Source organism: Poecile atricapillus, chromosome 1 (assembly GCF_030490865.1).
Source record: "Poecile atricapillus isolate bPoeAtr1 chromosome 1, bPoeAtr1.hap1, whole genome shotgun sequence".
Classification (NCBI taxonomy): domain Eukaryota; kingdom Metazoa; phylum Chordata; class Aves; order Passeriformes; family Paridae; genus Poecile; species Poecile atricapillus.
Genome location: NC_081249.1, coordinates 74,577,704 through 74,602,183, shown reverse-complemented (window position 1 = coordinate 74,602,183; position 24,480 = coordinate 74,577,704). Strand labels below are relative to the sequence as shown.

The following is a 24,480-nucleotide window of genomic DNA, read 5'->3' as shown; positions in this document are numbered from 1 at the left end:
AGTGGAAAGAAAGGGTGACAAGTCAGGATGTGATTATGGACATACACAGCTGTTGTTGATTCAAATGCTATTATATTTGACAGAAAGATAAAATTACGCATACAGACAAACTAAAAAAGGAAAGCATAATTTATTATGTTCTGCTATATGGCATTTTTATTGAACATTTTTAGTTAAATGCCACTTATTTTCAGGATAGATTTAGGTCTCTAACAAACTGTTTTCTAAGTAATAGTACAGTCATTCAGTAATTGATAAAAAGAAGTGCTTCAGGGAAATTACCGTCACATATAAAAAGGCTCAGTTCCAGGTTTCTTAATGCCATTTTTAATTTATATAATACTAAGATTATAGGATTTGGTATTTATTTAAATAATCCAAGGCCCTTTGTTTTGGGGCTTTATAATAATGAATATTTTCCTGAAGTGTTCAGCACAGTGTAGGAATAGGCTCATAGACCAAATCTTGCTTAGCTAGAAACTCCTCTTGACTCAAATAAAAGCTGACTTGAGCATTAGGTTAAAAAGTCCTTTTTGCAGAATACATAGGGAAAGACAAGTGCCATCTGTTATTATAAAAACAGAGTGTAGTGTTCAGCTGACACGCTGCTGGTTTGCATGTATGTATTCCTATTGCTGGAGGAGGCAAAGGAGTTGTTGAGTGAATCTAATGAGCATGGGAAACTTCTCAGCCTGACAGCAGTTCCTTCCTTTCTTTTAGTGAAAATTTTTATTTGCTTTCATTTTTTATGAAGTTTTATTTTTGCTTAAGCATTTACCTGTAGTTACTCCATGCATTCCCAGACAGCAGAATTTCCAACTAAGGCGCTCTAAGCAGTGAATTCTTGTGCATTCTTTGAGAAAGTACATTTCTTACTCAAATATTGGCAGAATCAGAGTCTTTAAAATAAATCCACTGATACTGCAATTCTAAAATCATACCTAATTCTTTAAGAAAGATGCTTATGGGATTTTACTTCCTTTAATATTTGGTCAAACTCGCTGTTTCCATCTTTTATTGTGAGCAATGTCTTCAAATATTTTATAGCATTTCTGAATATAAATCAGGTCAATTCTGGACTCTGAATTGTGAAAGCAGAAATCTTTCTTAAGCTATTGTGGTTTTTTTGATGGTGTAAGAAATGAGTGTTAGAGAAATGCTTTAAAATTCAGCTGAGTATTTATGGGGAGATTATCTTACTGTTTCTCTTAAGAGCACAGGCCTATTGTGGACATCTATTTCATATGTCATTCCCTAACACACACTTTACCATACATTGACTGTGTGAACTTCCTCTATCTAACATTAAATTCAGCTTTGCAGGTGTCTTTTTTTGACTGCTAGAGGGTAGTCAAACTTAAAAATCGTATCTGCTATTATAGTATTGGTGCTTTTATTTCTCATCTCTTTTAAAATAATGGAATTCAAATAAAGCCATTCTCCAATATTTTCCCAACCTCAAATGTCTGAAAAATTAAGTATGAGTGATTTTATTTGACCAGTGCCATTTTGAAACGTTGCAACATTCTTTTGTTCTAACTTGTTTTTGATTTTCTCCAGAGATCAAAAATAGCAGTGTATGAAAAGATGTGGACCTACATGAAATCAGCTGAGCCATCAGTGTTCACTAGGACTACGGCAGAGGGAGTAGCTCGTGTCCGCAAATCCAAGGGCAAGTTTGCCTTCCTGCTGGAGTCCACCATGAATGAATACATTGAGCAACGAAAGCCATGTGACACCATGAAAGTGGGAGGAAATCTGGATTCGAAAGGCTATGGCGTAGCCACACCGAAGGGTTCTCCATTAAGGTGGGTGGAATAGTATAACAATATAAAATGTGTTGTTATAGTATTCCACCTTCCCTGATGTCCCTGATATAGCTCTTTTTGTTTTGTGTGTGAACATGGTATGTTATTTTTATTTTCTTCCATTTAATTTTTTTGATCAACAAAGGTAACCATTTCTAATTGCAATATGGATTTAGCAGCTATAGTTGGCACATGTTTCAAGGCCATATAAAAACCAAACTGGTTGAACACTAGCTACTTGAAGTCAGCCTCGATAGAATTAACATCAGTTATTCTATTTCATCAGCTTTTTTCATGGAATTCAACCCTTTATAGTAGTATTATGCTTACATTATCTACATCAGTATCTGCATCAATAATATGCCTACATTTTATGTTTTGTTTATTGATCTCGGCTACTAATTTCTGAGTAAGAAGATGCTTGTAACATCTTTTTTCAAATGTCATCACTTGGAGGCAATTAGTCCTTCATTAAAGCAACTTCATTAATATACTTTTTTATTAAAGCACCTTCTTATTTAGAAAAAATGTTTGTGTTTCTAGCATTATGCATTTCAGTACTGCCTTCAAACTCACCAGTATTTTCTTTATCATAGTATCAGATGCATTCAGTAAAGTAGGAGAGTTTTTTGATTCACAGGCAGAACATCATTTGCATTTCATTTAAATTATCAGGGGACACAAATCAAGGTGCCAAATTTGTGTTAAAATTGGCATTATTTACCATTCTGTTTCTTTCATGTCTAAGGCAAACAAAACTTGCATTTTACAGTGTAGATTTGCCAATTTTCTTCAAAACAAAAGAACAACTAGCAGCTGAAAGGAGTATGACCTATGGAGACTGACAGTGATAAGGTGCACATGGGTGGGGGAAAGCGAATGCTCTGCAGAGCACCCCATTTCTCACATTTGTGCTCATGATAAAGGATTACAGTGTGAAACAGTGGGGAGGAAGTAGGTGAAAGGAGGAGTTGCAAGTGGAGATGGAGCCACATGTCTGTGGATGAAATAAGTAAGGAGCTATTTTGTCTACATCTGTGACTGCAGAGGAGACATCATTACCGCTATGCAGGTAACTAGACTCACTCATAACTCATCAGTTTAACCTGCACACAATGCCACAAACATCAGTAGCTGTAACTGTATTACAGGGATGGTGAACGGAGTATCATTAGGGTCATTTCCATCCACAGCAAAAGAAGATTTGTATGTGCAGCAGAAAATCAGGACAGTTATTTCAGTGACTGAACATGAATTTTTGGTCCTTAACATTCAGTACCTCTCAGATTTAAAAATTGCCACCTTCACTGCTGACTAAAGTAGTAAGAGAACATTAAGGAGGTGAGAGAGGGAAAATGACAAAAAATATGTTAATTCTATAGAAAAAAATGTCCAGAACTCATAGAGTAGTTAAAGGTAGAAGGCAGTGCTAATACGAGAGGCTGATCTATTATCTGGATATATTTTCAAAACATTTGGTTTTTATTTTACATTTCCAGTAGACTGATACCTCCTTCTCAGTGTTTCAGACAAGCTAAGAATGGTAGGCAGCACTGCAGTTTAGGGTAGTAAGAAATGCCCATTGCTGACAGTCATGCTTTACTGAGTCAAAGGCAGGACATACATTTTGGGAGTACTTCGGCTGTTGTCATATGTGTCCTAGCACTGGGCTCTTTGCTTTAAGTCTGCTTTATGGTGCTCTTTAGTCCCTCTCCCTTTTTTCTGCAGAGTATTCAATACCAGCAAGAGACAGCCTGTTACATTGAGCACTGATAGCCTGTGGAAGTTGATTTGTGTCAAATTTGGGCTTATTTCAGGTTTGTTCATTTGGCTAGACGAAAGTACCTAGGAGCAATGGGAATGAGACATAAAGCAGTTAGAAGTAAGAGGGTCTAGTAAGACTAATAAAAGCAGAGAGGAAGAGCGCAACCATGATTGTAAGGATCCAATGTGAAATCCTAGTTCCATCCCAGCTAAAGACCAAGCTCCCAGACATTTCAGTGAGGCCATAGTTTCATCTAACTGGGGGTCAGCAACAGTTAGGGTGATGTGATCAAAACCACATAGTTTTTCACATCCTACCTTCAAACATGTTTCAAAAAGCAGAATAGGGGAAATCCTACCGGACTTGAAAATTGGACCAAATCTTCTTTCAAGCTGTCTCGACTGGCTGTCCATGTCCATGCCTTTCCTGAGCCTTTCTTTCACATGTGCTAAGCTGCTTGTTCTCCTGCTGCACCCCATTCCCTCTCCAGTCCCAGTGACAAACCATCAGTGCTGCTTACCTACTAAAAACATTAAGCAACACACTTAATGTTCTGGATAAAAATAAAGAACAAGCAATACCTCACATTCGTACCACCTATTTCATGTATATCTATAGAGAATAGCTCTTGCAGAAAAGGGGAAAAGCTTCCTCCCCCTGTGTTCTTGAAGAGAAAAGAGTCAGATGTAAATTTTAACTGCATGTTTCAGTATTAGCTGAATTTTTTGAGATATAGAATATGCTGCTTTTGCTATTTTGACTGCATCCCACATGGTAGTGTTTCTGTCACTGATCAGATGACTTATGTAACTGCTGTCTGCACAGATAATTGCAAATATTGAACATGCAGTTTGAAATCCATGAAGGGCAGGCTAGCTGAGCTCATTACATAAATTAGTCAAAATACATAATTTGCTACGGGAGTTGTAAATTCTGTTTTATTTAATAATCCTAATTTCCTATTTGAGTTATATGTAGACCACAAATTACTTGATGTAGTTCACAAATAATTGCAAGTAGCATATAAAAGTTAAACATTCAAATGCTATCATTGGTCTGTTCAGGACTAGGTTAAAAATAACAATTTTTCCAAATGAATTATTCAAATCAAATTATTCACTAAACTGTTTGAACACCTATTTCATTAGAAATATTTTAGTCTTAATCCTCCTCCTACTTACAGTGATATAAATAACAAGTTTTTTCCCTGAAAATATAGTAGCATCTGAATAAAATTGATGTGACTGTACAGAGAACCAGACCATGTATTTTCACTTTCATAAGAAAGTGGTTCTTCCTGTAGCATAGAATTAGGGATGGTTCCCTGCCATCACATCACCGGGCTCATGTTCATTACAGAGCACATACCCATCACTTGGTTCATGCAGATGAAATCCACCTGTCAGAGAGATCCAAGGCCTGGTCTCTCTGTTGCTCATGGCCATACACATGAGCAGGGTAGTGGATTTTAATTCAAAACTCTTCCTTGTTGGGTTTCATGCTACACTCTTGCGGTGTTCAACCAGTACCTATTGGCTAATTGGAATGATTTATTCTCTGTGCTGGTGCAGTATTACAATTAATGCATATCACTGAATGGAGGAGAATGGGAGATGCCTGATGTGTGTTTCTTTTATGCCCAAAGGGCAGTACCACATCACATATCATGTGTGTCTCCTTCTTTCCTTCCTTTTTAGTGATATTCATTTCTATGTGATGTTGTAAAAAGCATTTTTGTGTTTGAGAAGGAATTTGGGATTGAGGGCAAAGGCTCTCATGGCACTACCCAACTGTTCTTACTGTTTCCTCCTCCTACAACGGTAGGTATCCTTCCAAAGCCACTGTGTAGTACTCAGTGTGAATTAATAAGTTTTTTCCTTCAAAGGTGGTGCTTTCAAAGGTGGTTAAGAGTGCTGCTTGTCTGCTTAGCAAGACCTGCCTTTGTAAAAGTGTTGTCGTTAGGAGATGTTCTCATGGCCAGACTTCTGGCCATTGTGGATCACCCCTGGGTCGTCTGTCTTGCCACTTACAGTAACTGTGTTTCCAGAGGGCAACACCTGGAGATCTTGTACTACTCAAGTCCTGTGCCTTGCATGCCTCTGCTTTTCTGTTTTAGATATGTAGGCATCATAAATGAGTTGTAATAGTGAAGAACATGAAAGAGTTCTCCACTCTAAGAGGTAATGAAAAAGAGATTATGGGCAGCATTTTCTCAAAGGTACACTGAAAGCTTTTCCAGCTTTTTGTACCTTGAAGCTGTTTTATGTAGAGGGGAATGACAGGTTGGACTAAGAAATGAGGAGTTGTTGTAATTTTTTCTCTCACTGTTAACTAATGGACATTTGTCCTATCCTGTCCTGTATCCAAAAGTATGCAGCATGGAAGAGTGAAACCTGCAAGGTCGTAAGTGTCTGGTGAGACGCTTTGAGGCCCAGCAGATAAGAATGCCAGGATTAGATTTAGACAAATAATAGGAAAACTTTGACTATATGCATCAGTATGTTTTAGAGATTGGTGATATTTGTTCACCAACCTCATGAAATCCAGAGCTCTAATAAGTTCCTGCTATTGGAATTACAGTTAATATTTATATATATTCATATGTGAATATTTATATGTGAACCTGGGATTCCATATTCCATTATTCAAGTCTCCAGTCTTATGTAGTAAAAGATTAACTCAGTTTGACTTTAGGAAGGATTTGTAGTGTTCTGGAGGGGAAGGCAAAAAGGTCCACGTGGTGGTATCTGCTGGTTTTTTGCAGTGTGACATCTGGTGACATGAACTGACTCTACGTTTATCTGTTCTTTACTTTACACTTGAGGTGTCTAACATAAGGTGTGCAGTGTGAGTCATGCATCAGTGATGCTAGTGTTGGAGGTGTAGCTTTCTGATCATTCTAGAAATTGTGTGAAAAGTGCAATGCAAGTAAAGCTAGAGATTTTTAGTGTTCATTCCATGCAAAGGAGGAGTGCCCTGCAGATTGCTTGGGGTGTAAAAGGCATCTAAACGGTACCCTGTCAACAATTTATGGATTCTCCTGGTTTATATGTTTTATATATTTCTCCTGTTTTATATGTTTTATGTGGAATACCTGAAAGAGATTTACCCTAGAAGTGAGAGATCTGTGGTGGAAGGAACTTTTTCTTGAAGAAAAATGAATCTATGGGAATAAGATAAAGATCTGTTATGAAGGGAGTCTTTGTGTGCATGAGTTCTATAATTTACCATCTTGAACTCAGTAACTTCATCATCTCCTTGTTTTCCTGAGGTGAATCTCTAAAATTGCCATTCTTTCATTATTTCATTTCAATGTGGTACTACAGCTGGCAGTGTTAGCTTTCCTTTTCACAGATATATCTAGTATGGTTCTTTAGAAATCTAGTTTTGGAAGAAAACTCATTTTATGCTCATTCATACAAAATTTTGGCAGACCTTACATGGGATGGAATATTTCCCCCCTCCCCCTTTTTTTTAGGGGAAGTGATATTTCCTTTTCTTGTTTTCATTAACCTGAAAATAACAACATGATGGTATAGTTTCTTCCAGTGGGACTATTAAAATTTTATCAAATGTTGTCCTTAATGTTTTGGAGACCAGAGTATTAGGAGCTTATTGTGGAAGGAAATCCCAGCTCATCATTCACTGCCAAAGCTGTTTATTATGAACTTAATATATTATTCTGAGGTACACCCTAGTTTTCACTTTACCCTGCATTTTTAAGTCAGTGAGCTGGTAATTCACACCAAGCTCTGTAGGAAAGCCATCAGAGTAATTACAAAGTAGTCAACTGTAAAGACCGGTAAAAACATTTCCCCCAAACTTCTTGCATGCTCTGGTTTCTTATGCTTTCTGTAAGACTGGATTTGTGTGTACAAAAGGATAGGTATGATATTCACAGACTTCCTCTAAGTAAGAGAAAGACTAGGAAAAATATTTGAGCTGGACAACCAAATTTTTTACACTATCAACATTCGTTTACTGCAGAGGACTTCTTCCACAGTTGTATTTCAAAGGTTTTGTACTGCAGAAATCCATGAATCTTTAGAAAAATAGATTTTTCCCATTAGTGAAGCTTCCTTGTACAAGTTGTGTCATATCATAAAGGAAGCATTTCCCGGGACCACTCTTCAGTGTACCCTATACTGTTAAGTTTTGAAAGGTCTTTATAGATTTTTTATTTTTTTAACCAATATCGATATAGCTATTCTGTCTCGGTGTTTCTGTGCGTCTAGGCTGCATTCTTCACTCAATGGCATGTTCCTGTTTCTGGAAAGGTACAGAAATAGGTAAAGGTTATGTATGGCTGGGTCATCCTGATAACATATGTGGCCCAAGTGCTTCTGAGCATGTTCTGGCACTTCAGAGAGAAGAATGGGTATTTCTGTGGCTGGTTAGCTGTCTTCTGGCTGGCAACACTGGCACATAAAGGCCTCCCCAGATCATTCTGAAGACAAGCAACCATCACAGTGAGGAGAGACACAGAGGAAGCAGGTTTGTTTTTTTTTCTCGTTTCTCTTCTCCTGCCAGAAAGTCTGGCCTTGCCCTTAATCAGTGTTATTCACAGAGTCATTTCAGCAAAGCACCGTAGGACCTAGAAACTGATGTTATTTATATACGATGTAGAGGAGATATAGAGAGAACTGGTGAGCAATTGAGGTTTGAAAATTAAAATGAGTGATGTGAAAATACTGAGGTTGACCTCTACACTTTTGAAGCAAGGGCCACTGGAGAAAGCAAAAAGCCTTGCATTGTTACGGGGTGGTCTCTTGATACTTAAAAGAAAAGGATTTTAGTCAGCTTGCCAGGATTTTCCAAGGTCATTTCTTTCTGTGATACAAAATTATATGAAAACTAGAATGTGATCTGTAGCATTTTATACATATGTAAACATTATCCTGTTTGACTGATGGTGCAGATCATACTGTATGACTTCGCATAATATTTTCCCTTCACTGTAGGCATAACAAGGCTTGAATTACCACCTCATTACCATTCAGTGTCAAAGCTTATAGCTGAGATATTCCTCAAGCAGGTCAGATCCTTCAGAGCTTGTTGAGTTTTCTATCAACTGAAAATAACACTTACTAGGTAAAAAGGCAGAGAATGGGCCACTGCTTAGGAAGGAATATAAAAGTCAGGGGTCAAAAGAAAATCAGTGAAGAGAAACTGACAATGAATCTTAGCAAGTTGTTCTTTCAGCTGAGCCTGGGAGGCATACTTAGTTTTGGTTACCTGGATTATTTCTGTCTAAAACCAGCGTATCTATTTGAAAAGTAAATATAAAGCCTTGGGAAGAGAGATTAAAGTCCCAGCTTGCTCTTTTCCCCAGTGATGCCTGTTGGATTTTTTTCAGAATTTTCAATCAAGATAAGGGTCTTCCCTGTGTAAAAATAGTACAGTATAAAAAGGGGAAAATTTGATGATGACTAATAAGATCCATTGCAAGATATACAAGCAAATGTATTGAGGCAAAAATCTTCTACTTGAAAGAGTTTTAGCCATTCTTGAAATTTTTACTTATAGAGGAAGGAAATTGTAATAATTCTGATTTAAGTCACCAAATTGCAGTGAAGATCATTGCTACTGCGATAATTTCTGATACTTGTGTCTTTGAAAAAAAACAACTCATTAGTGTCCATGATGCTGCACTTGCTGAATTTTCTCTGACCTAGAAGGGGGAAAACATCACTATTTCAAGTACTTCAAAGAGCCATCTCTGACCTGCCTTACTTCACAGAGCCTGTTTCTTCATTGCCACTAGCAGGATGTTTTCACTCTCAGACTTCAGGGATGATTCATAATTGAACAAAGTGGTTTGGAGGACAAAGCAAAAGTCACAAGAATTTGTTCTGCTTATATTTCTGTTTTCCTACACTACAAATAACAGTAGAAGCATCAGATGGAAGGCAAAGCTCCTCCAAGATGCTCAGCTCCCATTTTGGCCACACTCTCAGGTTCTGGTGCCTCTCTGCTAGCATCATTCTGCTCCTTACTCCAAGGAAGGTATTGGGATTTTAGTGAGAAAAGTGAAGAATTTATGAGCAGAAGTGAAAAAACAGAGCATGGAAACAGCACTAAAACTATTGCACAGAAAAGATATTTTTTAATATAAACATGTCAGTGGCAATAGCTGTTTTTAATTATCAGTATAATCAGTGTAAAAGGGGAAGCTAGTATTCTGTATCTTTGGCTTTAGTATTGGCTTAAAAGCACAATGAGGCTTTTTTTTAAATAAATATTTTTTACAAGCTATTTTTACAAGAGATTTCTCATTCTGATATTTAGTGATTACTAAAAATTTCTTTGCTGTCCTACAGAAGCATTGGGCCACTCTGAGGTAGTCAGCACCAGGAACAGTTCAATAATAGGCTTTTTTTCTACAACCAGAAAGAAATCAAGGCAGCAAAAAGATCAGAGTTCTTTTCTTGCTTGTCTATTTCAAAACTGTTTGAATGCAAGCAGGATAGGAGCTTCACAATAACAAATCTGTCCAAATGAAATTTGTCAGACTGTTGAATTCTTTGACAGGTAAAAAGGGGCATATAGTTAAGTATAACCAATGAACTTACCTCAGACTATCAGCAATGGCCATAGTGTCTCAAAATACTGATACCATTTCTGTGCATGTCTTTCTGATTTGCTGGACTTTTACAAACCTTTGATAAGCATTAATCCCCACTGTATGCCAGTGGGATACAAAAGGTTATGGTTGTTTCCAGTCTGTAGATCCCCTGAGAAATAAACGCTGCCTCTTGGCACTTCAGAAATAATTTTCTCCTGCCCTTTTCCTTGCCATTTCCCCAATCTCTTGTAAAGCATCTCAGCAGAGGGCAAGATGCAGCCCTTTATATTTTAACAATGCTGCTCGTTATTATTTCTCTCTTTTCTTTTTATTACAACTCTCTGGCTGTTTAGGTGTCAAGTCCCAGGAACTGCCCTTTGAAGCTGATGGTACAGTTCTCGACAACTAAAAGGCCTATCCCACTAAGATAATAATTGTTCAGATAAATTGTAGGTAGACTAAAGCAAGGGAGCAGGCTGCTGAAAGGCATCTCAGCAGCTCATAACAATACCTCTCTGTGGAAATGACATTTGGGGAACAAATAGCACCTGAAAAATAGTTTGTGATTAATCTGTGTGGTAGTTGCAAAACTGCCCACTTCCAATTGACACTAAGTACTAGATGGACTCCAGGAGACATAAAATGGTCATTTAGTCTTTGTGCAACTTTGATTCTTGTGAGAAATCTCCAACCAAAAGTAGGGAGAAAAGTTTGTTTTCTTTCTTGTGGTTTCTTTGAACTGAGAACGGCATCTCAGACTGACACAATGTGTGATAGAGTAGGCATTATGGACTGAACATCCCCGCATGAAAGGTGGAAAGGTGTTGACAGCAAAAAACAAGATTCAGAAGTTTTAATGTATAATTTAAGCTAGTGTGTGTCTTGACACAACAGCTCTAAAATGTAGCTCTTTCCCATCATCAGAATTTTCCCAAGGAGCTCAAGTTCCACATAAAAATGGCCACGTATGTATCTCACTGATCAGTACAAGTTTAAAATATTGTTTGATAAAATGTTGACTTGTAGTTGATCGATAATTTTTCCTCTTAACTGGTCTACTTTGTGTGTGGTAGGAGGTAGAATGAAAACTAGTGCTCTTTTTCTCAACTGTCTCTAGTTATCCTTAACTCAAGTCTCTGTACTTTTAAAACTCAGTGCATTACTCCCATTTTCTGCTTTCCTTCCTCTGCTTCCTATTCCAACCAAGACACTGAGTGAGAGCTTAAATCAAGCCTGAAAAGGAATTTAGCTCTTATTTAACTGTATCTTTTAGCAAATCACATTATGCTAAACAATGATGTGTGTTCTTTTGTTGCAACTCTCTTTTAACAGTTTTTGGCAGGATTGGAAGTTTTCTGTAGTCAAAGTTTGACTAAAATTTTCCCTGCAGTTTTTTAAAGCCAAAAGTCAACTGAATAAAAGTGATACAAGGCTGACCTGATACAGAGACCTATTTTATTGTTACACTTCAGGTACTTCTTTCTACTCTAAAAGAACACATGAAAATAATAATCTGCCTCAAGCACACAAAGAAAATAGAGCTTTTTTAGTATTTTCTTTTTTTCCCTTGGTCAGGAATAGCATCTCTGTGCAGGAAGATCCAGATCCCTTGCTAGCTTCCAGATCTTCCATTACTAGCAGCAGGGATGAATGAGTCCTGCAGGTGAGAGCAGCCCCAACATCTGGCAGCCCATCTGTTACCTCTAGAATATGTGCAGCTTTCTCTGAGCATAATTACACATCAGGCTCTTTCCAATCTGTTGCTGGTATGGTTCCATTTAATGTGGCCCAGATTTCTAACTATGTCTTTAAAAGGCATATGTAGAATTAGGTCTTTGGATTCCTTGGCATGGAAGCAGGCACCTGATGTTGCACATTTTATGCTGTGTCATTTGTGTGATTTAAGTCTATTTTGGATCTTAAAACTCTTAAGCCTACAGAAAAATTCATGGGATGCAGTTATTTCCTACAGAAAATCTCAGCTTTTACTAGAAAACCCAAATTGGGTATATTTCATGCACCTAAATGTAAACATTACGAGGCAATTCTTCACATTTTTACATATTCCACCAAAACTTTGAATTTTAAGATTTCCACAAGAGCCTTTTACTGCTTGCAACACAAAATGTGAAGAGACAGGTTTTAGGAGGATGCTCATTTCCTTATTGGTTTTAAATAAAAAGACAATACCCTCTGTCCAAAGCTAGGGGACCAACTCACATTCAAATGCTCTGCATTTACTAAGATCCAGCCCCTCAGGTTTTAATCAGTTTACAATAATATTTTGAATATATTCTCTACCTGCCAATAGTATTTTTTGGTTTAAAAACCACATGAACACTTGACAATTAGTTATGACATTTCAGTTTAAATAATGCAAATTCAGTCTCTGAAAGTGTAGTTGAAAGTGAACAGAAAGTCATCACAGTTTCTTGAGGATTTAGGATTTTTTTTCCTGTCACAGTTAAATAAGCAAGCTGCTATTTTTGGCATCTTTTTTAGATAGTGGGCAATTATCCAAAGCAGTTTCCAATTAGAGTGCTTTTAGTTCATCCAATTTGTAGGCCACAAGAGAAGATACTGTCGCATCAGATAAAATAATTGCAAACATTCTGACTGCATCTAGAACACGACATCCTTTTTTTTGGCCTCCTCATTTAAGAAAAACGTCAATACATTGAACCTATTTCATGGAAGATGATAAAGATGGAGCTGGACTTTCTCTGATGAGGAGAGTCTGGGAAAGCTGGACTTGTTCAGTCTGGAGCAGAGATGGTTTTGGGGCATCCTAGGAGCAGCCCAGAGTGTCTGCAGGGGGGTGTTTGAGGAGATGGAGCCAGACTCTTCACAGCAGTGTAGGGCAGGAAGGTCAGTGACAATGAACATAAAATGAAATGGGAGAAGTTCAGACTGTATGTAGGGAGGAACTATTTCCCCTGACTGCCGGAGGGCAGTCTGACAGTGACGCTGCTCAGAGAGGCTGTGCAGGCTTCATCCTTGGAATTTTACAAAACGTGACTGGTTGAAGCCCTGAGCAGCTTGGTCTGACCTCAGGACTGACCCTTGTATAAGCAGGAGGTTGGACCAGACAACTCCTTAAGCACTTTCCAGACTGCACTGTGCTATGATCCTTTTTTGAAAATTATGGCTATGATAAGGACGTCTTTAGCCATCACACTGAATCTCCTGGAGATACAGGAGTATTTGGAAAGTTGTAGTAGCTTTATAGATGTGTAGTAGCATTTTTAGATGTTTATGTTTCCTGACTACTAGGCTTTAGTTACAATTTCTGTGAATTAAAAGTCAAGCAGATCATTCTCATCTGAACAAAGTTTTCATGCTGAAAAAGCAAAATAGAGTGAGAAGTGACAGTGCTTCATACCTCTTCTTTGCCAGGGAAAAAGAAGCAGTTAATTTCCTAAGCGGCTTTATACAGCTGCTGAGTGATTGACAGCATGGACTTTTTTGGAACTTGTCAGTGGGTAAAAATGTAGAAGAGTTTGTGTATTATGAGAGTCAGGCCACTCAGGTTGGCTGTCTCCCACTTTTGGAAGGAAAGATTAGGAGTATGTTGTGGTTAAAGACAGAATTGAGGAAATACACACAGAAGTTTAAGCTTAGTCTATGTCTTAGTCTTCTGGGTGACCAGAAGGATAAGTTCTCTATGAATTGTTGCCTGAAAAAACCCAGACATTTCTGAGAAGCAATGAAGTCATGATTGCCTGAAGTCATGTCATACTGGTGAGCTTAGTTAATGACCCTGCCCAGATTTCCTAGGAGTCTTGGAGGAGATCAATGCACCTTCTTACTTCAGACTGACCTTTGCTAATTGAGGGTAATTGCCCATCGGCCTCATAGGAATAGTGAAGACTAATAGCATGGTGTTTATTGTGCTGTGAATATTTGAAGCCCATTCCCATTCCAGATGTTTGATTATTTCAAATTCATGGAGGCGTGTGTGTCAGGATAAGCACAGTGGTAGATTTCTCAGTGTCTTTGGTCAAAGAAACTGTTCTGAAAAGAAAATGATGGGGAAACTGTAACTTCAGCTTATGGTTTCTGAAACAGTCAGTGGTCTGTAGCCGCGTTTTGTGTTCCATTTAGAAAACAGTGGCAGAAATCTCCATCACCAATGGCCCCTACTCCATATGGCTTTTTTAATTAAAATTGGCACATGGGCATGTGTTCAGGACAACAGTAATTACATTATTTGTATCTCCACATCCACTATGGAGACCTGCTAATACTTTTAGAACTGTGTTTTCTCAGTAGCCTGGCCGCTTGTATTTGAAATATTACAACATGTGTTACCATATTGATGTGATTGTGTTTGGTCTGACTGGTGTGAGAGCTGCTATACTTACATTTCAGAGTGGTTTGGATTGGAAGGGACCTTAAAGATCATCTGTTTCCACCCCCCTGGCATGGGCAGGGACACCTACTAGACCAGGTGATGTAGTGGATGAGAATGAGTGGGACATAGTGAAGTCCTGGCAGGGCCATTTTATTGAGCTTACTGTGGCCTTTGTGGACACAGAGCTGTGCAAAAGTGAAGGTGCTCCATGCTTAAGTGGAACCTGCTTCCATGCTGGGGGAAGGTTTGGAATTTGCTGCTGTGTACATGGCTGTATTGATGTATCATATAGCTGGTTGCCAGAGGGATTGGATTGCCCTTGTGATCATTTCACCTGATCTTGGGCTGATGTTCAGCTGGCTTCAGGTCATTTTAATTATCAGCACACTGGCTATTGGACCAACCATCTCATCTGGTTGCTGGCACTGTTTATGTTTGTCTAAGCATATCAGATATTCCTCATTAACTTCTGCAATAATATTCAGACAGAAAGTCCTAGGAACTCTTCCAGCTAATCCCCATTTTGGCTGCTGACCAAATAAGGCTTTATATGGCACAACTGTAATTGCTTCATTTGTATGGTATTGATCTGCCATTAGGCAAAACAAGCCAGCATTTCACTAGGGCACAAGTTATGCAGTGTTCTTTATTGTTTGCATTGCAGTTGCAGCTCCAGTTCCCACCTGGGAAATAGCTTCCCTGTTTTCTTTTTCTTTCAGTCTCTGTTTCTAATGAAAGTAATGAACTTCAAAGTGCTTGCATCATAATTAGACCAAAGCTTGAGAAAACATGTCTTAACTGGAATCTTGCCATTTATTGCCTTTATGAAAAACATCAGTATGAAGGCAAAAAGAAGCATAAATGTAATATTACAGGAGTCCCTCATGCCTCTTCTCTGTCTAAGTTTAGACCTGCCAAAAGTGTATCAACTGTACAAATCTCATGAATTAGTGATCTGTTTCTGGTGGCCATAAAAGTCAAGAATCCATCTTGATTTCTGTGCTGCCAATAGCTTTTGGCATAGTGGCCATGTTTTATTAATAACTTTGTGGACATTGATGTCAGTGGATGAATTCTCTCAGAAGCAAACAGCAGTTTTTCCCTACAGCTTTCCCATGTGGAATAAGCTTTTCTTACTAGGAAAAAAGTTATTGAAGACCTTGCTTGTATTACAGCACTTTTAGTACTGTACAAAATGCTGATGGTATTTGGCTTCACAGTCATTTCATGCTTCATTTTCATTAAGGTGAGACTAGGGCTTGGTTGATGAAAGGTCTAACCAGACAGGTAAAAGGTTAGAAACAGTACCTTAGAAACAAAACAAGCATGGGCTTGTTCCTAAAATAAAGATATAGAGATAAATAGAACCACAGAATCATAGAATCACAGAATAGTTTGACTGTGAAGGGACTTTAAGAGTCATCTAGTCCAAACCTTCTGCAATGTGCAGGGACTGAGCAGGTTGCTCAGAAGCTCAGTCTGGCCTGAACTGGAATGTTTCCAGGAGTGAGACACCTCTCTGGACAACATGTGTTTTACAATCCTTATTCTAAGAAATTTATTCCTTATGCCTAGTCTGAGTCTACCTTCTTTTAGTCTAAATCTGCCTTTCTTTAGCTGAAAACCACTGCTCCTTGTTGGTTTTTTTTTTAGCAGGCCTACTAAAAAGCTTTGTTCCCATCTTTCTTATTACCCCCCTTTATGTATTGAAAGGCCTTAATAAGGTCTCTCTGGAGCCTACTTTTCTTCAAGCTGAACTCCAACTCTCTCAGCCAGTTCTGATTCAAGGGCTGTTCCATCTCTCTGACCATTTTGTCACCTCCCTCTGGACGCATTCCAACAGATCCCTGTCCTTCCTGTGCTCGGGTCCCTAGAGCTGGATGGAGGTAGTCACAGGAGTGGAGGGGCAGAATCACTTTCTTTGGCCTGCTGGCTGTGCTTCTTTTTATGAATTCAACTGAATGTGGCTACTCCATGAATTCCTGAGATCAGCAGTAGTATTTGTTTTTCTTTCCCAAATACAGCTGCTGGGAAGGCAGCAGAAGTTGGGGATTTTTTTTCTTTCACTGTAGCTCTTGCCACAGATACCTATATCTGTCACCCTGAAAGTGGTTAAATGCAACTTCTTTTTGTATGACTCTTCTCTGAGGACATCTCAGAAATATTATCTAGAATAGAGGACTTTTATCATTTTTTATGGAGAAACATAAACTGACAGAGGTAGTAGTTTATGAAAACGGCATGCAGAAATGCTCATTTGAGCACTTTTACTTGTAGAAGTCACTCCATGACTCCTGATGTTTTTCTGCCATTTCTGAGTCTTAAATACATCTTACACTAATCAGGTGCTCTTGTGAAATCCTGATGCTTGCAAGAAGGAAAATACAGCAACATATCATAAGGTGTAGAAATCAGGTAGAGACCATTTCAGATGTAGCTCCTCCTACCCAAAATTGTATGTTCATAAATGGTGGATTCAGCTCTACATTCATGAAAAATTGGAGAAGTCTGAGAATGAAATCTTTTCAAATATTGCCAGAGTTGAACCAAATCTGCAAAAATGCCAGGTATGTTCAATGCTACATTAAAATCTTGGGTTTGTTATTATGCCCTGCTACTCACTAAATAGAACATACATTTACATAGCACATTGAGATATGGGGCTGATTAGGAACCAGAAAACCGCATATTTGCAGTTAGCCCAGCAGGATATTTTATTTTCCATGATTTGTAGCAAGATTCAGCAATAAGTTCTGACCCCTTTTGGAAGTCACAGTAACATTTCTTCTGGAATAAGTGATCCAACCTGGGACTGGGTCTTCCTGCAGAGGCAAGCTGTGAAATGCTCAGTCAAAAGTACAATATTTCTGCCACTGCTGGGACGTGTTGAATGGAGTGAAAAATTTGAAGCTGATGAAACAGCTGCCACCCGCTTTGTTCTGGAAGATTTTGATGTAGTAAAATCTTCCTCTGCATAAGGTAGCCAGAGTTGGTGATCTTTATAGGCTGTCTAGTAACCCATGAGTGATATCAAATGGACTGAGGGGGATGTAAAGAAGGAACAGCTTTCTAAGTTACAAGGAACCACACCGTATTTCTATTCAAAAAGCACTGAATTGCATCCAAAAGAGATATGTTTTCCTAGCCTCCTTCAGGGTGAAAATAGTCCCTTTGTGGCATTCAGAAGCATAAATTTAAAATGTCTTACAAATATGGTTAAGATGTTATATAAAGGAAAATTTAAATCTTCTGTCCAAGATGAGAAATGGTGAATAATGTTTTCAGTCCTGTTAAATCATCTGTTTGAAAAACAGTGAAATCAGTTGTACAGGCAGTAAACTGTAGCATTTGTTTTTTTCTTGAGATGGAGAGACATAAGGAGTTTGAACATACACCTGGGTAACAAAACAACGTCATTGCAAGAGGTTTGCACTAATGCAGTCCAAGTAGGGGAAGAGAGGGACAGCATGAGGCTTGAGAGATCTTCACTGCAATGACCCTCACCTCAAGCTGCTACTCCCTGACTTTCAGCAGTGCTTATCCAACACAGATGGAACCTCTGCCTGGCACTGAACCACATGCTGTGCTTTGCCACGAAACCCCGACCTGTCTGTGCCAATATTGTCATTTTCTTTTAGTTGGGGGACCCTAAACTTAGGAGTTACTGGAGAGACAGGTGAAGCAGTTTCCAAACATCTTGCTGCAAAAAACTGTGCCTTGAGGTCTGCTTCACCTAAGGCAAAAAAAGAAAAAGGCTTTCTGCCATCCATGCCAGAGGTGAATGTTGACCCCTCTGAAAGCGTTATGTACTGGGGGAGAAGAGAGATGTACCTAAACATGCTCACTTTACACATTTAAATTTAAAAAATATTATTGTAAATTCTTTCAGCAATTTCACCTATATAAAACCCAGAAATGGCTCAAGGTTACTAATGTTTCTGAGGTGAAAGAGAGCTTGAGGCACTTGGAAGTGGGCTAAGTTTAGAGAGTGATTCCTGCAGCATGGAGACAGCGTTACACTGATGCTCAGACACTTTCGAAAATTATCACTCAAGTGAGGGATTTGCTGAGGGTGGTGAGACACTGGCACAGGTTATCCAGCATTGTTGTGGATACCCCATCCCTGGGAGTGTTCAAGGCCAGGTTGGATGGGGCTTTGAGCAACCTGGTCTAATCAAAGGTGTCTCTGCCAATGGCAAGGGAGTTGGAACTAGATAGTCTTTATGGTCCCTTCCAACCCAAACCATTCTGTGACTCCATGATTCTAAGCCTTTGAAACATGTATTCTGGCTTGCAGGTGTTGGACTGCAGCAGCCTATTCACATAATCCTGCTTTTGCTGGAACCAGCAAGAAAAATTGTGCTTTAGAAAAAAGAAAAATGCAGTGCTCAATGAAAGCAGGATTAGGTAGTTGCTAGCAAAAATTAAAATAGCTCAGAGTCTGGAGAAACTAGAATTTCTGCTGCTGCTAGACTGTGTACTGAACCAATATGAACAGTTTCTCTAGGGATAATTTTATGTGGTTTTTTATTTACAGCAAAGCTTTGTATAAAACAGAGAAAAAAGCTGAATTGCAATCCCAGGTCAACTGCTGTTGTTTTTACACAGGCAAAATATATATTTAATTGCTTGTGCCAAGAAGTGTTTGCATACTGTAATTGGAATACCTGACTGCAAAACAGCTTTCAATCTATAAAATTATTTTAAACTACAATCATCAGACCTCTTGCTGGTGTAAATTGTCAGAACCTCTTTGAATTCAAAGTAGCTATGTCAATTTTTAGCAGCAGTGGGTCTCCCATTAATTGGAACTCCTGCTGATCCTCAAGGTGTCAGTTTGGCTCATATTTGTTTACAAAGCTCAGCTCGAGGAACTAAACTGTGTACTGTACTTAGGATATACATAGAAGCTGTAAATAGTCACTGCCCCTGGAAATTAACCATCTTATTTGGATGGCTAAATGAAGAATGCTATACTTATTTTAATTAACCACAATTGAAAAGTATCTGAGCACTGCTCTAAATTTCCCACCTCTAAATAGATAGGAATAAACATACATTCTTGTAAAAATACTTTATTCTTATTGCTTGACTAATATTTTGATATATTTTTCTGCAAGAGGTGCTTTTAATGCAGTTGGACAGGGGATTTTAAAATAATGTTTTTAAAAGGCTTCAGCTTCTAATGCAGCACAGAACCTGCCCAGAGCTTTTTGGCAATGCTTTGCCTTTCTACAGACCAGTCAATTCTTCAGGGGTAGGTGAATTTTGCAAGATGGAATTCAGGAGGCATTCACTGTTCTGGTGGGTCCTGAGCTGGACCTGTGCATTCTGCTGAGATGGCTGATCACATACTTTCTTTGATAAGCATGAATATAGAAATGGAGGAGCTTAGCAGAAAAGCCTGAAAGAACCGCTGCAGAAGAGCTAGTATATTATGAAGACTCATAACATGAATACTAGCAGTTCTTTATTTAATATAAATGCTGGCCAAGTTATGACATCAAGGGCCAAGGGCTCTATTTTTCTTGAACTAACATGTGAAAATGTTTTGATGATTGCTGTGCTTCAGTATTTGAATGCATGTTTTTTTTCATTGAAAAAACATAACATAACATAACAGCATGCAAACCTTTATAAAACCCAGTAAAAATATTTCCTCTGTAAGATCTTAAATGTGTTTAAGAGGACATGCTTTTAAAGCAGGCCTTTTGTCTTTAAAGTTTAAGCTATTTTTCTTGTAAAAATGTTCGTGCATTAGCTCTCCCTTTTAATATTTACATTATTGATCCTTCAAGCCTTCTGAGTACACAGTGATGTAAGCTTTGGCTACATCTTCCTCATTAACAGAGAGCTTGTTTAATTCCTAATTTATTAAACATATTCAGCCAGTTCCATGCAGCTTTACACTTAATTTCTCCTGATGAATTGTCAAACACCCTTAAACCGCACTACATTTGTGTTGTGTTACAATCTGCCATCAGTGCTTTTCAAAACATGGATTAAATAAACAGCTCAGAAGATGCGCAGGTCTTAATTTTTTGCTTGGTAGGGTTGCATTTTCATTTTTCCTGTTAAAAATCATTTGAATGTATGATATAGACAAGCTATAAAAATGCACCCACTTGTGCTAAGCACATTTAAGACAGATCCTCAGCTGCATTCAGGAAGCGCTAGGCTGGGGGGCGAGGAGAGGCTCCTGGCAGCTGTGGCCTCCTCTTCCCAAGCCACCTGGGCTGGATACAGATTAGGTCATGAGAGAATAACTGCAATTCACATCACTGAAATAAGGTCACTGACCTTGGCATCACTGAGCAGCCTCTCTGGCTTGTCCTGCAGGAGGAAGCCTGTGCCAGGAGTGCCCAGGGGCTGGTCTGCATGATGGCTGCACCAGCAGGCAGCTGCAGGGAGAGACATCCAAAGTGCAAGGAGGAAAGTGAGCTTGGGGTTGCTTGAGACACATCATCGCTTGCCTACACTGGCTGTGATACTGCAGTCTCAGGAAAGCTTGTTCCTCTTGTGCTGATGCACCACCACATCTGTGGTTTTACTTCCCATTGTACAGTAGTTTGCTGATTCCCCTTTCCTTACAGGCACCGGTTATATAGGAGTGTATGTGCAACAAACTTATAGGACAATGTGGTTATACATTTTATCATAATAGAAAGAAAGCCTCTGTATTTTGCCAGTTGGCCCGTACCTCACATATGGCCCACCTATGGAGCTTTGTTCGTATAGCATTCAGTACTCCTTGTTGAACTTTGTTCTGTGTTCAGAGAATCCGAGGTTAACCAGAGATGCCATCTCTCTTCACCACGTGATTTCTAAGTGACTGAGCAATTTCTGAAATCCCTTGAAATTTTGAAATCCCTTGTGGGAATGATTTGTGAAAAGGCTTTTGGAGAGTTGGGGTCTCTGCTCCACTTTTGCCTCGGCAGATGCAGCAGTGGCCCCAGCATTTCTGAGATGATGGGCTGTACAGTATGGCTGCAATTGAAGCAAGGCTGTTTTCATGTATGTGGGGTCTCATTAGTGAGTCACGTTATTTTTGCACATCTTGTTCCTTCATTATTGAAAGTGAACAACATCCCCAATCCTAGCAGTGAAACAACAGTGCCGCCGTCTGTGATGATAACTGCAGAACTGTGCTAAGAATATGCCCAGGATGCAGGGAAGTATTTTTGCTATCTAACATGCCACTTACACAGAATGTATGAGACTAAGTTCAAGAAAGGGATTCAGGAAAATGTCAAAGCTGTTTAAATAGCTAAAGACATTTGAGTTTTCCTGGCAAAGCTGTACCGGCTGCCTGAAATATTGTTATTAAATGCCTACAGCAGAGATCCTGCCTTTGTTGTAATGAGTACTTAGGTACCCGTCCGTACCTTTTTGCCAGTATTCAGTATTTAGTATTCAAAAGCAGATATTCTGAGATCATACTTCATGGAGACAGTCTCCACGAACCAGGCCAAGGCTGAGTCCTTAGAATTGCATTTTGGGATGATGCTGAATGGTGCAGATGGGTGGTGCTTTCCACCCATCCTATGAACCATGGTGCATCCAGAGATTTTGAGAACTGAATGACTTAAATGAAAAGCAGCTTTGGCTGAGAGTGCACATATTTGCATACAAGTATACATACATCTGGATACTTATTTAGCCTGGAGAGAGCTTTTTTCTTTCTGTTGTGTGTATTCAAGCTCTGGGCATTAAACTGTGAGAACAGGCTTGATCTTACTGAGCAGAATGCATTTCATGTTTTAGTTCCTGATTTCTAAGGAGTGATGAATTGCTGTGCTGAAATTGATGTTGAAACTGTTGCATTAGGCAAAATGTTGTGTCCCTTTTCATGATGTTCTGCTATGACTGTCTCAGATTTCCAGTAGTGCTGGTGATGTTGGCTATGGTGGTCCCTAGCCTGGACCTCTGTCTCATTCCCTTGTGGTGCAGGGACCTTTGTGTGCCTTTATCAGCTGTGGAAAAGCCCCTCCTGTGGTTGAGCATATACATGAGCTGGGTACCACAGTGTGGTGTTCAGGTCATTTGTTGCATGCCTCCCTCACTGCTTCTTGCAGACTGAAGTCCAACAGATGGGTCAACTGCTAACCATTGATGTGATCCAAACTCACTGGAAGTCAAAGCCAACCCCTCTGCTGGCTTCCCTGGGCTCTGGGCAAGCAACCTGCTGCAATTCTTTTGGGTAACAAATGAGGTATCTGTTTGGAATCACTGATGTTATTTTGCAAGGGACTGGGTAGTCCCATTGGCATCTGTCTGTGCAGTTTTATCTTTTGATAACTGTGTCAGGTTTACCTACAACACATATGGGCTCTTCGAAAGAAAAGAGAAGGGATACTAATTAATGTTTTAAACTGCTTACTACTGTTTATTTATAGGGAGATTTATAGGGATTTTAAAGATTTTTAACTGAGTGATAATGATTTAATTCTCATCACATTTTTCATACTGTAATTCTAAAGGTTGGTTAAAAATAGTTGTAATCCATGCATTGAAATCACTGTGTACCCAAGTACCAGTGAAGTGAGGGTTGCAGTTTTGTCTGAACTGGCTTGACTACTGCATGCAAGGATTCTGTTTTCTGAGTAATGGAAAAGGCAGGACTGTGCAGTGACACCAAGGATTAAGGGTCAAATATTGAAGCCCTTTCCTGCTTTCTGCTCTTAAACCCTGACTCTTGCAAAGACATCAATTCCTTTATTGAGGAATACTTTGTCTTTAGTGGGAGTTTGGACTAAGTGTGGTATTCAGAATACATATCTACTTCTTAAGATGAGAGAAAAGTTTCTGCCATGGAGACTCAGGTTTACAAATGTCTTCCTCTGTGGCAGAACAAAGCACTGTCTTAGGATGAGTGTGGGTGATCTAGCCTGGCTCTGAAGTCTCAGTATATAATTTTCAATACAGTCACCATCACACATTTTAGGCTCTCAGTTATAACCTACCTGGGAGGTACAGCTGTGTTGAGCAAAGGTTCTCTGTGTTTTGCTGACCAGAGGGAAATTATTTATTTCCGCATGTTGAGGTGGACCTGGATAACAAAGCAACAGAGAAAGCAGTGTGAAACTAACCTGGTTTTACATGGCCTACTAGACATGATGAGGACAATAATGTGTTACATTTATAAACAATACAGTTTCATTTCAGAGTGATGATTGCAGCTTAAATCCACATTTACTTCTTCATCCTTTTTATTTTCATTTCTCTATTGTGCTGTGAAACTGTCTATGGATATGGCTAATAACCCAGCTAAATAACCCTCTCATGAATGGGTTTCATTTATTTATTTATTACTTTAGGACTACTATCAACCAGCTGCTTCTCAAAATGACTGTGGGAAAATTTTCCTTGATAATCTTTAATGCTTTGGAAGATAAATTTAAACATTTGGCAAGTGAGAAAGCTCTTTCCCTTCAACATGAAAATTAAGCACAAAAACTCATATTAGTTGTCAAAGATATCACCTAGTTGTTTCTAATTCATCTTGGAATATCCAAATGAAAGGTGTAAGTAGACATTAACTTGAAAAAAACTTGTAAATTATCAGGTAACATCTTCACCCAAAATAAGATAAAGATTGAAAAGAAAAAACCTTTCTAAGGATTTTAGCATAAGGACTTTGTTTAATTTGGTGAACTTTAATGTTCACACTTGAGAGACTACAGCTCAGAGGAAGTAGTTTGAAGATGCTTTTTTCAGATAGACAGATTGATAGGGTTTCCCATCTGCTTTAAAATCAGACTGAGATTAAGTGGCATGTTGAGAGTTAGTGATATTCCTTGAAATACATTTCATTTTTTGTGGGAATGATCAATCCTGCCCGCATCTGTAGAACTGTCAAAGCAGCTGCTTGTGTTTGCTGTCCAGTGTGACAATTCGACACAGCAGCATTAAATTAGACCTTGGTTTGGATCCTGTTGAAGCAAGAAGGAGTTTTAACATTGACTTTGTAGACAGCAGGCTCCAGATA

At 38.8% G+C, this 24,480-nt stretch overlaps 1 protein-coding gene across 1 annotated transcript in view; it reads left to right on the top strand.

Moving 5' to 3' along the window:
• GRIA4 (glutamate ionotropic receptor AMPA type subunit 4) overlaps nucleotides 1–24,480 on the top strand; it is a 153,008-nt gene that overhangs the window by 108,375 nt on the left and 20,153 nt on the right. Inside the window, exon 12 of the mRNA XM_058836213.1 lies at nucleotides 1,561–1,808. Coding sequence (XP_058692196.1) covers nucleotides 1,561–1,808 — 248 coding nt within the window. The remainder of the gene's footprint in view (nucleotides 1–1,560; nucleotides 1,809–24,480) is intronic.